The 14,186-nt window shown below is 37.8% G+C and overlaps 1 protein-coding gene across 1 annotated transcript in view; it reads left to right on the top strand.

The window, feature by feature from the left end:
• LOC148947306 (peroxidasin-like) overlaps positions 1-14,186 on the top strand; it is a 170,545-nt gene that overhangs the window by 137,208 nt on the left and 19,151 nt on the right. The window contains exons 15-16 of the mRNA XM_089096565.1: positions 7,238-7,662; positions 13,663-14,041. Coding sequence (XP_088952691.1) covers positions 7,238-7,662; positions 13,663-14,041 — 804 coding nt within the window. The remainder of the gene's footprint in view (positions 1-7,237; positions 7,663-13,662; positions 14,042-14,186) is intronic.

The following is a 14,186-nucleotide window of genomic DNA, read 5'->3' as shown; positions in this document are numbered from 1 at the left end:
CTTCCCTGGGGAGACGAGATCTTATAGGGACAAAAGGTGGGGGAAGGAATGATCGGTATATGGGATGTTGAAGGAGGGAGGAGCCAAATCTTTGGCATAATTTTCCTCGGGCGGGAAGAAAGGGATTCAAGTTTAAATTCCTTGAGGTAAAAGGAGCAAGGTAGAGAGGAACCGCCATAAATGATTTGCAGTGATCTCTTTTGAACTCGTTCTATTTTATCAGTTTCATCCTGGGTAAGGGCAAAGTGCCAAACTGGACAAGCATATTCAACTAAGGGGCAGATGAAAGTGTAAAATATTAGTTTCAGATTGTCCTTAGAAACTTGAAATTTTTTCAGTGTTTTTAGCATTTGGATAGCGCCGTTAGCTTTTTTTACAGTTGCCTTTGTATTCTCCCGCCATGAGAGGTCAGAAGAAATCACCGCACCAAGTAAAGTTATTTTATGGCTTATTAGCTCGGAAGCGATAGGAGGTTCGAAAGACGGTTGAGTATTCTGAAGAAAAAAAAATGTCGTGACCGAGCATTTGTCTTTATTCACGACCATGTTTAGTTCAGCCGCCTCTGAGGTAACTTGGTCGATGAAACCAGCAGCATTGCTGTTCGAATCCTTAGATACGATTTCCGTAAGGACAATTTGTCAACGTATTTCCATCTGTCCCCCAGCTCAGCAGCAATTTCATTTATCATGAGGAGGAAGCCCAGCGGCTCGATCACAGTTCCTTGTGGAATTCCACAAAAAACTGGCAGAGAAGTGGAAAATTGGTCTTTATACTTCACAGTTTGCTCTCTATTTCTTAAGAAGTGCTTGATGATTTTAATAATAAAGCTGGGTATATTTTTTTCCGCCATTTTTTCTAAGTGGATTTTGTGATCAACAAGGTCAAATGCTTTTCTGAAATCAATAGCAATTAAATTTATCCATTTTCCAGGTTCATCCAGGTGTTATAAAATAAAATCAATTAAATTAACGAGGTAATGAACTGTTGAAAACTTAGGGATGTTACAAAATTGCTTTCGATCAGTTACTTTCAAAAGGTATTTTTTCAGCCATGCGGCAACAAAGCTTTTGTATATTCTGCTAAAAACTGACGTAACTATGATTGGCCGGACAGCAAAAAAATCATTAGCTGCTCCTTTCTTTAGAATGGGGGTAATAAACCCTTTCTACCGTTTCTTTGGAAAATATCCTGTTTTTGTTATATATTGAAAATTATCTGAAGGGGAAATGATAATTCTTTAGCAAATGCTTTAATAAGAGCAACTGGAATGTCAAAAGGGGCAATGGAAGTTCTTTTAACAAAGAGAGTTTACGGATTATAATTGCTGATGAAATATCAGCAATTAAATTATCATCTGAAGGAGTAGTTAAATTTACTGGAGGATCCCCGGGTGGAAGAGGGGGGTAAGATTGCACAATTGAAGCAAAATGGGCATTTAAATCATTTGCAGTTTTCTCTAGAGGCTCCTCTTTCATGAAGTCAACTGGTTGAGAACTTTTGCCAGTCAGACTGTTTACTTTACTGAAAAACTGCGACGGCTTGGACTCCAAAAGATGGTCAACTTCATTTTCATAGTAATTTGCTTGTACCATTTTGATTTTCCATTTTATTTGGTTTGCCAACTGTTTTGCTTGGTTCACTTGATCTTTTCGTATTAGGTGCAATTTATGTTTAATTAGTTGCTTTATTTTTGAATTTACGTATGGTTTATCACTAGAACAGAATTTAGTCTTACGTTTGGAAAAGCACTCGAGAAATTTTGAATTTACCTTATTATGGAATTCTTCTACTTGGGAATCCAAGTCTTTAGCTGAAGAGACCGTGACCCAGTTCTCCCGTTATCCAGTCACCGAATTGCAGCAGACCCTGGTCAGTGATCGGCCTTGAAGTAACTTCGGTTACTGAATATTTAATTTTTGCTTTTTCCAAGGGTTCCACTATAACATGTAATGATAACTTCCACCAAGTGGTGCTAGTTTACTTGGATTCTGGTAATCAATATCTTCCTTCCTCGTAAGTAGTTCACCAGTCTTACTTTCGCCAGCGCATGCTAGCTTTCAGAAGTCACCAGTGATCTCTTTGGTTATTCGATACACCGTTCTACTATCGCCTTAGCTGAGGCGGATGCCAGGCCTCAGCTTCGGCTGCTTTTGTCTCCAAAAAGCAACGTCTGCCATTCCTTGTTGACGGCTTTATAGCTTTGTCAATTTGTTTATATTGGCCTTGGCCATTATATTGGCCTTGAGATGGTCTTTGTAGTGAGGGGCGATGTTACTATCACTGCTGTCTAGCTGGATCTTTATTTCTTTTCTCTCTTGCATGTGTTTCCACGAGCCATCGCTGATCCACTTTTCAGCGGCTCCCCTTACACACTCCACAATTAAAGTCGACTTCTCATCCACTGGGACACCGGTTTCATCGCATGTGAGGTTTACAAACTTGTTAGAAAGGGCACCACTGTATGATTGCCTCACTTGTCTATCCTAGAGCTTCTGAATGTCAAACACTTTCATAGTCTCTTTGCGCTTGGTAATAGCCTTTAATTTTAGTTTAAAACTAGCAATCACTATTTGGTGGTCCGAGTATGCATCGGCCCCACGAAAAGTACGTACATCTTCCACATAGCGTCTGTGACGTTTTCTAATAAGAGCATGGTGGATTTAGCTCCACATAATCCCATCAGGTGAAGTCCATGTATATTTGCGAACATCACGATGAGGGAACCATGATCCTCCAACAATTAGGCCGTGGCTAGCGCACTCCATTATCACTTATCACACCAAGAGGTGCTTGCCAATCACTTTGGGGGCATAGCTGTGGTCATTACCAACTTTACCAAAATCACCACACAAAATGAGAATATCATGTTCAGGTACTGAGTTGACTAGATCATTTAATTCAGAATAAAACACATCTTTCACAGAATCATCAGCCGCTTTTGTTGGGGCATAAACAAATATAATTGTCATTTTCGCCTGAGAACTAACAAAACGAGCTTTTAGTATCCTCTCATTTTTTGGCATAAATTCGAACATCGATTTTTTAGCTGCTTTGCTCACAGCTAAGGCAACTCCAACTCCACGCCTCCTCTCCTTTCCAGAGAAGAAGACTTCATATCGATCAACATGCATGGAACCAGAGCCTATTAGTCTAGTTTCTGATAGATCTGCTATATCGACATTATAGGACTGAAGAGTTTTAATTACACCCTCAACGCGGCCAGGCTAATGATCTGGATTGATCGTCCTGACGTTCCAAAACGCAGGCGAAAAGATTGCTTCATTGTCAGAAAACGTGTCCGGGGGCGGTCCGTGGTTGTCATCTGTGAAGTCAAATCAGATCCGAGGCAATTCGTTGTCAATTCGAAAATCATCGTTTTTTAACGGGGACATGTGATTGGCCTGTCGCCCAACCCTCCTCCTTTCCTGGCTCGAGACTGGCTGCTTCCCAATACCCCGGAAGGCATGGATCCTTGCAGGCGGAGCTAAAATCTCGTGTAAGGCGGACAACACCAATACGGGCAGCTAATGGAAAGGCCATTGCTAAATTGCATGAAGTAAACAAAATCCAAAACACGTGTCAAAAATAAAATGAGGGGCAAAGACACGGGTGGTTAGAAGATATACGAAAACGACAATTAGATTGTGTCAAAAAGAAAAATGAAGAGCAGAGACACATGTGGTTAGTAGGCATGCGACACCGAGCATGTGAGCAAGTCAAAAATGAAAATGAAGAGCCAAGACCCACGCGGTTAGAAGATATGTGACACCGAACATGTGAGGGAGTCAATTAAAATCAACCTGGACAACGAGAATAGAAACGCGTCAAAATTGAAAATGATAGCGTTGACGATTGGGTTCGGAATTTTGGCATATATAAAATCATCAATGCCTACCATACCTTTGTTAAAAAAAAAGAAAACAAAAGTTCGGCGATATGTATTTCATAATGACAAAAGACAAGCCTAGATAAAACAAACCAAACGAATTGAATATGATAGCGATGATGATTGGGTTTTGGATTTTGACATGGATAAAGTCATCAATGCCTACCACACCTTTGAAAATCAGAAGCCTGGACTAGATAAATCGTTGGAAGAAAAAGAAGTTTTTGTCCCATCACTTGAACAATTAAAAGAAACAAATGTTCGGTGATATGTCTTTCATAATGACGAAAGAAAAGCCGAGGCAAAAGAAGAAGTTTTGTCCCGCCACCAGAACAATTAAAAGAAACAAAGGTTTGGCGATATGTCTTTCGTAATGACAAAAGACAAGCCGAGGCAAAAGTTAAAGTTCTAAAAAAAACGTAATTTTACAAAGGCACTACTTCTAATTTAAGGTCCATTTGAACGTCATGACATCATAGGCAGCGCGCTAGCGCTGCCTAAGTAAAGAACAATGTGGGCACAATGTGTTGTTTTTTTTTGTTTTTGTTTTTCTCCATACCCGGGCACGTCGTATCGCAGGAGTCGTCGTAGAAACTTCGAAAAGGGCTCATTCGATTGGAAATTGGAGTGGCTAGTGCCCTTTTTAATAATCGAAAGTGATTGGAGGGCAACTAGGCCCCCCCCCCCACACCCATCATTCCCCCAAACACATCCCATCAAAATGTTGATATAGCCATTTTGTTCAGCGTATTTGATTTCCAAATAGAAAATATCTTTTTGAGGAGGTCACTCTCCCACAACCCTCGGGGCAAGGGTTTTAAGTTATGCCCTGGGGGCATATAAGGTTTTTATAGAACGTGTTGTCGTAAAAACTTCAAAAAAGGCTCATTCGATTGGAAATTCAACGGGATAGTGCCCGTTTTAATAGTCGAAAGTGATTGGAGGGCAACTAGCCCCCCCCCCCTGCGCCCATCATTCCCCCAGCACCATCCAATCAAAATTTTGAGATAGCCATTTTGTCCAGCGTAGTTGATTTCAAGATAGAAAATATGTTTTTGAGGAGGAAAGTAAACCACATCCCTCAGGGCAAGGGTTTTTCGTTATACCCTGGGGGAATAATAGGGTTTTATAGAAAGTATTGTCGAAGAAACGTCAAAAAAGCCTCATTCGATTGGAAACTCAAAGGGCTAGTACCCTTTTTAATAGTCGGAAGTGATTTGAGGGCAACTAGCCCCCTCACGCCTATCATTCTCCCCACCACATTCACTCAACATTTTGAGATGGCTATTTCGTTCAGCGTAGTTGATTTCCAGATAGAAAATATGTTTTTGAGGAGGACACTCCCCCACTACCCTCAGGGCAAAGGTTTTAAGTTATGCCCATGGGGCATATGATGTTTTTATAGAAGGCGTTGTCATAGAAACTTCAAAATAGGCTCATTGGATTGGAAATTCAAAGCGCTAGTACCCTTTTTAATAGTCGAAAGTGATTTGAGGGCAACTAGCCCCCTCCCCCACGTCCATCATCCCCCCTAACACATCCAATCAAAATTTTGAGATAGCCATTTTGTTCAGCGTAGTTGATTTCCACATAGAAAATTTGTTTTTGAGGAGGACACTCCCCCACAACCCTCAGGGCTAGGGTTTTAAGTTATGCATTGGGGGCATATAAGGTTTTTATAGAAGGCGTTGTCTTAGAAACTTCAAAACAGACTCATTCGATTGGAAATTTAAAGAGCTAGTACCCTTTTTAATAGTCAAATGTGATTTGAGTGCAACTAGCCCCCCTCCCTCACGCCCTTCATTCCCCTAAACACATCCAATCAATTGCCATTTTGTTCAGCGTAGTTGATTTCCAGATAGAAAATATGTTTTTGAGGAGGACACTCCCCCATATCCATCAGGGCAAGGGTTTTAAGTTATGCTCTGGGGGTATATAAGGTTTTTAAAGAAGGCGTTGTCGTAGAAGCTTCAATAAAAGCTCATTCGACGGGAAATTCAAAGGGCTAGTGCTCTTTTTAATAGTCGAAAGTGATTGGAGGGCAGATAGCCCCCACCCCCCCACACACCCCAAATAAACCCCAAAACATAAAATCAAAAATTTTTGAAATAACTTTTGTTCATCGTAGTTGTTTTACAGATAGAAAAAATTATTTTTATGAGGAAACTCACCCACAACCCTCAGGGCAAGGATTATGAGTTATTCCCTGGGGGCATATAAGGTTTTTATTGAAATCTTTGTCGTAGAAACTTGAAAAAGGGCTCATCCAATTTGAAATTCAAAGGACTAGTACCATTTTTAATAGTCAAAAGTGATTTGAGGGCAACTAACCCCCATCTCTCGCCCACCTTTTTCCAAAACACATCTAATCAAAATTTTTAGATATCTATTTTATTCAACGTAGTTAAAAGTTTTCGCAAGTAAGTCTTTAAGCATGACAACCCCTCCCCCCACAGTCCTCAGGACAAGGGTTGTAAGTTACGCCCTGGGGGTATATAAGGCTTTTATTGAAAGCGTTGCCGCAGAAACTTCAAAAGGGATCATTCAATTGGAAATTGAAAGGGCTAGTGCCTTTTTTAATAGTTGAAAGTGATTGGATTGCGACTAAAGCCCCTCTCACGCCCACCATTTTCCCAAACACATCCAATCAGAATTTTGAGATATCCATTTTGTTCAATGTATTTGAAAGTTCTGGAAATTAGGTCTTTTAGGATGATAACCCCGTCAGAGCCCTCAGTGCAAGGGTTGTAAGTTATGCCCTGGGGGCATATAGGGTTTATACAGAAAGTTGTTGTATATGATTTATAGAATAGATTTTAGACTTCCTCAAATCCAATTTTATATATTTAAAAACTAAGTGTTGACTTAACATTAAATCAAAATGCACTGTGATAATGCTAATTCCCAATAAGGCATCTCAGCAGTATCCCAAGAACGACTGAGGGTATTATGTTCAAACGTTCGGGGCTACTTCTGCTCTTAAAATTTAACCAAATCCAAATAGCGTAAGTGTATCCAAGCTATCAAAGAAAGTAAACAGATTTTTTGCGAATGGTATCAAGTTTTCCATTACAGGTCAACTAGAGGAGGTATGAAACTAAATTAAACAGTACTATTAGTGTCCAGATTAAAAGGGTATATACTGTTAAAAATTGCTGAAAATTTTTCTCCGGCGTACAAATAGCATTCCGAACTATAAAGTCTTAAAAAACGAAAAGATTTAAAGACAAACGAATTTAAACGAAAGATTTAAACGAAAAGACAAGTTTTTGCTCTTCACTCCGAAAATGTTGTCATAAATAAACGTTATTTTTTCCAATGAATGCATCTTACAGAATATTACTCTTTTAGGAGGAGGGGGTAAGCCCTTCCTTCCATTTGCCACCGCATCTCATCATGTTGACTGCAAGAGAGACAGAAGAGAATCCAACTTAAACTGCTTCCTGGCCGGGGATATTCGGGCCAATGAACAAACTGGCCTATTGGTTATGCATACGCTTTGGTTTCGTGAGCATAATAGAATAGCCTCTGAGCTTAGACAAATAAATTCTCAATGGGACGGAGAAATCATTTATCATGAATCGCGAAAGATTATTGGTGGAATGCTGCAACACATTACTTATGCTCATTGGTTGCCATATATCATTGGCAAAGAGGGTATGGATCTCATGGGAGTGTATAAGGGGTATAGTCCAAAGGTTGATCCTTCCATTTCAAATGTATTTGCAACTGCTGCATTAAGAATGGGTCATGGACTTATAAATCCAATTTTGAAGGTAAGTGAATTGTGAATATTTACATCTAAGCTAATTCAAAGATTCTCAAAAATCAACTGTTGAAGTTATGCTCGTGCTTTTGTATTTGCTACCCAAAAATGAACTTTACAAACTAGTTAAGCCATTATTGCTTACCCACTGTGTTAAGCAGCAAAACTTTGGAAGTATCGTGATCCATATTTTCTATTTAATCTCTTTAAAAAAAGTATTTTTACAAAAATAATTTTTTCAAAGAACTATAGTGCTATTATCAAAACCTTTAACGAACAGAAACGTAAAAAGTGATCATTTAATTTTGCTAGAAGTATATTTTCCTTTCTTTCTCCCCAGGGACGTCGGTGCTTTAAAAAATGCACTAAGTTATTTAAAGGTGTGTTGTGACAAACTGTTCAAAATGAATGCTGACCACTGTTTTCAATGACCAATGTTTTCAACTGTTAAAAAGAAAATGACGCGAAAAATCATAACACAGCGAATAAGCGCAAAGATCAATAACATAAAATCAAAAATCGAATCGCCATAAGGAAATCTCTTTTCTAGTCATGCTAAAAACAACACTATTGAAACAATGAAGAGAAAATAAAATAAATGAAAAAAAAAAATCAGAGAAAAACAAGGGTAGTGTCAGCCAGTGGAACAATATGAAGAACGAATAAGCAAATATTTGACAAGTAATACCACCAAATCGTCCTCATTGCTATAAAAATTAATTAAAGGTTGAACGTTTTTTTCAACTCGGGAAAGGATAGAACTGACCCTATATTGGGTAGTGGCGTATACAGAGTCCTGTGTTCATTTGGGAAGTTTTATATTGGTAGGACCCATCAAAAATGAATTAAAGGTTGAACGTTCTTTCGAATCGGGGAAGGATAGAACTGACCCTATATTGGGTAGTGGCGTATACAGAGTCCTGTGTTCAATTGGGAAGTTTTATACTGGCATGACCCGTTAACAGATGGGGGAACGATCGCAAGAGCACAAAATTTCAATGGGTAGATCGCTCAGGTGAGAAAATAAAAATGACAATTTTGTTTCTGCTTTGGTCCTCCATATCTTAAAAACCAGATCATTTAGTTCTTTATGAGGAGGCAATTTTAATATCTAATGTAAATGGCTCACCACAACCTTTTAGAGAGACAATTGAGATTAAAAAATATATAAATAGAAGCTTTACTATAAATAGAGATATTGGAGATATTGTCATAAGCCCAATTTATAATAGCTTAATATTAATATTTTACGCAACGAGTTTTTGTAAAGAATCATAGACAGCGCAATCGCGCTATTTATCCAGATAGAAATTATTTTTTTGAGGAGGACACTCCCCAATACCCCTAAGGACAAGGGTTGTAAGTTATGCCCTGGGGACATATAAGAACGATGTTTGCACAATGTATATTTTATTATTTTTTCCTTTAGACCAGGGCACTTCGTATCGAAGCAGTTGTCGTAGAAACTTCGAAAAGGGCTCATTCGATTGGAAATTGGAGTGCCTTGTGCCCTTTTTAATAGTCGAAAGTGATTGGAAGGCAACTAACACCCCTCCACGCCCACCATTTCCAGAAACACATCCGATAAAAATTTTGAGATACCAATTTTGTTCAGCGTAGTTGATTTTCAGATATAAATTATGTTTTTGAGGAGGACACTCCCCCACAGCCCTCAGGGCAAGGGTTGTAAATTATGCCCTGGGGGCATATAAAGTTTTTATAGAAAGTGTTGTATTAGAAACTTCAAAAAAGGCTCATTCGATTCGAAATTCAAAGGGCTAGTGCCCTTTTTAGTAGTCGAAAGTGATTGGAGGGCAACTAAAACCCCTCTCATGCCCACCTTTTCCCCAAACACTTCCAATCATAATTTTGTGATTGCCATTTTGTTCAGCGTATTTGATTTCCAGATAGAAAATATGTTTTTGAGGAGGACACTCCCCTACAGCCCTCAGGGCAAGGGTTGTAAACTATGCCCTGGGGGTATATTAAGTTTTTACAGAAAGCGTTTTCGTAAAAAATTCAATGGCGACTAACTTATTCTGAAATGAAAGGGGCTAGTACCTATTTTCCTAGTCGTACGGGCTCGAAGGGTAATTAGGCCCCCTTTCACACCCCCCCGTTCCCCCGGAACATCCAATATAAGTGTTGAAATCGCTATTTTCTTGAACGGTAATGAAAATACCGGACACTTGGTCTTTGTGGATGACAACACCCCCCCCCAGCCCTCAGAGCCACGGCTGTAAATTTTGCCCTCGTGCCATGGAAGGTTTTTATAGAAATCGTTGTTGTTTAAGCTTCGAAAAGACTCACTCGATCGGAAATTGAAAAGGGTTAGAGCCTTTTCTAACAGTTGAAAGTGATTGGAGAGCAAACATCACCCTTCTCACGCCCACCATTTTCCCAAACACATCCAATAAAAATTTAGAGATAGCCATTTTGTTTAACGTAGTTGAAAGTTCTGGAAATTAGGTCTTTGAGGGTTACATCCCCTCATAGCCCTTAGAGTAAGGGTTGTAGTTTATGCCCTGGGGACATATGAGGTGTTTATAGAAAGCGTTGTCGTAGAAACTCAAATAGGGCTCATTCGATTGGAAATCGAATGGCCTATTGCCCTTTTTGACAGTCGAAAGTGTTTGGAAGGCTTGAAATTTTTATAGTAAAGATCGTTGTGGGTACAATGTATTATTTATTTTTTTTTTTTTTTTTTTTTTTAGATAAGGGCACTTCGTACCGAAGGAGTTTTCGTAGGAACTTCGAAAAGGGCTCATTCGATAGAAAATAGAAATGGCTGATGCTCTTTTTAATAGTAGAAAGTGATTGCGAGGGCAACTAATCCCCCTCCCACATTCACCCTCCCATTTTCCCTTTATGTTTGAAAACTAAATGTTGCCTAGAGATTAAATCAAAATGCACTGTGTTAATGCTAATCCCCAATAAGGCATCTCAGCAGTATCCCAAGAGCATCTGAGGGTATTATGTTCAAACTTTCGGGGCTACTTCTAGTCTTAAAATTTAGCCAAATCCAAATAGCGTAAGTGTATCCAAGCTATCAAAGAAAGTAAACAGATTTTTTTGCGAATGGTATCAAGTTTTCCATTACAGGTCAACTAGAGGAGGTATAAAACTAAATTAAACACTACTATTTGTGTCCAGATTTTTAAAAGGGTGTATGTTGTTAAAAATTGCTGAAAATTTTCTCCAGCATACAAATAGCAGGGCAAAATACAAAATCATAAAAAACGCAAAAGATTTAAAGTATTATTTTCTTTTTCCCTGAAAATAGTAGCCTATGTAGAACGAACAGAAATTAATTAGAAAAACTTTTTCCACAAAATAAGTTTTTCAAAGAAAAGTAAAGAACTCTATTAAACCAAAAAAGAGAAGAATAAAATCAAATAATCTACCAAGCGTGAAACTACCATAAATCGTCATCGATAAATAAATGAAACCCAAAACGATCAGAAATTACAATAAATAACCGAGTCAAACTCAAAACGAGCAGAAATTAACATGAGTAGGGCTCAAAACCCATATGCTTCCCAAGGCCATGAAATAATTTGCACTTTACTGAAAAAAACACAAATGATTGTGCGTTGTCAGTTGAATATACATATGCTGATATTTATTAATCAAAATGTAAATATTATTTGATTTATTAAAGTTATAAGAGTAAAAATATTTAAATGTTTTAAGTTCTGTACCAGATTGTAGATATCTACCAGATTGGTAGATATTTATTTGCATACAATCAACAAACAATAAATGCGATAAGATAAAAGTCAACTTCCTATACCTCCGCCAGAGACACATAAAAGAAAATAAAAATAACAGGCAGCTACCCTTCACTGAATACCCCCTCCCCCTTCCAAAAACCAAGCTGGGTAAAAATGCCAAACACAATGAAAATCAAAGACATATTTCCAACCTGGCTCAGAGGCATGGGGGGGGGAGTGAAAACTAGTAAAAAGAAATAAATTGCCCTGATATCAAAAATGATTTTACACTTCTTCTGAAGGCACCGAACTAACGACACTTTCTAGCCGATTCAGTCAGAGTATTCCAAACAGCATGAATAGTTATTGAAATTCATAAATAGAGCCCTTGCTTTAAAGAGAGGTACTTAAGATATTCCTATAAGTTTTTTCAGTAGGCAAGCAAAGTCTATCGCTAAGCAAAGAATTCTTGCCCGATATAATTTTTAAACAGTCTTTCATTTATTCTTGCTTGATTTTTTGTGTGTTTGATTCACTGTTTGTTCTGCTTTGTTGGACTTTACTTCAAAAGGTTAGTTTCTACTTTTTTTGAAGAGGTCCTTGCCGAAATATCTGCTTTAGTCCTTTTCGCTTTCGCTTCTTTTCTCTCCACTGGCTAATACTACACTCGTTTTATCAGTTATATTTTATTATATATTTTTTGTTGTTTGTCATACGTCATGTACAGCCAGTGTGGTCTTAGAATGTATTTACCAGATTTACTCAGATACTAAGGAGAATGACCAAAGACAAGGGATGGACTAGCTCTGAGGGCTCTAAAAAAAGTAACTGAGAAGAACAAATGCTTATGGCAGTACTTGCTAGAACTGATAACTCTAATATAAGCTGGTCTTCCAGAAGCCAAATCGACTACGTAAAAAAATTGTCCGCGTTTATATTTTGAGCTTGGACCTTTTTATACATAATTAACTCGTTACGTATTCATAAGGAAACTCCCTAGAAATAAGGATTGACACCAAAAACTTATGAAAAAATCTACCACCAACTCTACAAATAACTAGCCTACAAACAATTTCGCTGATTTGAAACTAGCCTAATTCGGAAGCCAAATGGAAAACCAGTTGGAAGAAGCCAATTTGGCTTGATCCCTCTATGCTCAAGTTAAAAATAGAATTTTTTTTGCCAAAAATAGAATTTTTGGCGAAAAACTCCCAAAAATTCGGGAACAATAACTGATTAGGGCATTAGAATTCGCACCCGGTATGGCTCTTCTTCTTTTCTTCACTCTTCGTTTTTGTGACTTAGTCAAATTGCGCTCTGAACAGCTCATTTCAAAAGGTAGGTCGTGATTGTTCATGCTTTGTCCATAATTTTAGTCGGGATTGAAATCCAAATTGAAGGGTTTTGACCATAAATTCATGTGATATTTGAAAAATGAAACCTATGGATGGAACATAACTCATATTCACAGCTGAATTTGCTAGAGTTGAAGTCAGACCATAACAGAACCAGAAGAAGATGGTTCCTAAAAAGAGAAACTTGCTCGTTTCTCTTTCTTGAACAACGAAGAAATTCTTTAAAGAGTTTACCTTTCTTATTTCCTTCTTAAGGTTGGTCAAACTGACAATAAAGACAAGGCAAAATATAAAAATACTTCAAAAATAAAAAAGATAAAATTTTTACAGCTACCCGGAAAAGTTGACAATCATGACTTTAAAATCCTCCTAGATTAGTGTCAAATGTCTACTAACCACCATCCGTTATCATTTGCGGTCTTAAAATTTAAATTTTTCCATGTAGCAGGAATTATGTTTTTTTTTGTTTTTTTTTTACTGTTATTTGGTCTAAATCCACTTGCGTTTAGGTTTTTATAGTTTCTTTTTTCCCTTTTTAATATCTGTTAAATGTTTTATGACAAAAACGAAATCTTCCAATGTTTAATCTTAGCGAGCCATATCTTATACTAGCGAGTTTCACTCATAAATCCTATACCGAGATCACGACTACCTTTGCTTCAAACAACCAAAAGTCATATCAGTATTTGAACTTAGTAATTGTCATACCTGTGTGATTTTCTTAACAATTGATCTTTTGTGCTCCATACAGACGAAGTTAAATAAGAGCTTAAACAATGAGAGGTAGATTCAAAAAAGTATATGTTCATTTACAGCAAATAATTTTTCTTACAGTTTTCTTTTCGCTTTATCTTGTTTTCAGAAAGGTTATCTTTTAGTCAATATTTTCAATTTGTCCTGGCAAGTGCGTGAAACCTGATACATTGGCGTTTTTTTTTTCAGATACTCAAATCCACCTTCCTTCCAATAGCTGAAGGAAACCTCCCATTGCACAAAGCATTCTTCTCTCCATGGCGCATTGTAGAAGAGGGTGGAATTGACCCTATTTTAAGAGGGTTGATTGCCTCACCTGCTAAAATACGACTTTCAAATGAACTGCTGAATTCCGACCTTACTGAGCAGTTATTCAGGCCTGCTCACCTAGTGGCTTTAGACTTAGCAGCTTTGAATATTCAGCGTGGAAGAGAGCATGGTTTACCTTCTTATAATGAATGGAGAAAGTACTGTGGTCTTCCTAAAGCAGAAGACTTCCATGAACTTCGAAACGAAATCAAATCTCAGAGTTTGAGAAACAAGCTGCAGCAGTTATATGGACATCCTGGTTTGTATTTAGGCTAATGCATTTAGTTGAATGAAGTATGGTTATTTCTTCTCTTTTCAAATTATCCCAAGTTACACCTGAAAACTCTTCATGAAGCAGGAAGTTGTAATTGGGAATTAATTTCATCGTATATAATATTCCTATT

Source organism: Artemia sp. Qi Xiang Cuo, chromosome 11 (assembly GCF_049724085.1).
Source record: "Artemia sp. Qi Xiang Cuo chromosome 11, ASM4972408v1, whole genome shotgun sequence".
In the NCBI taxonomy this organism is placed as follows: Eukaryota; Metazoa; Arthropoda; class Branchiopoda; order Anostraca; family Artemiidae; genus Artemia; species Artemia sp. Qi Xiang Cuo.
Note: the sequence above shows the minus strand (reverse complement) of the source record. Positions and strands in the feature narration are given on the sequence as shown.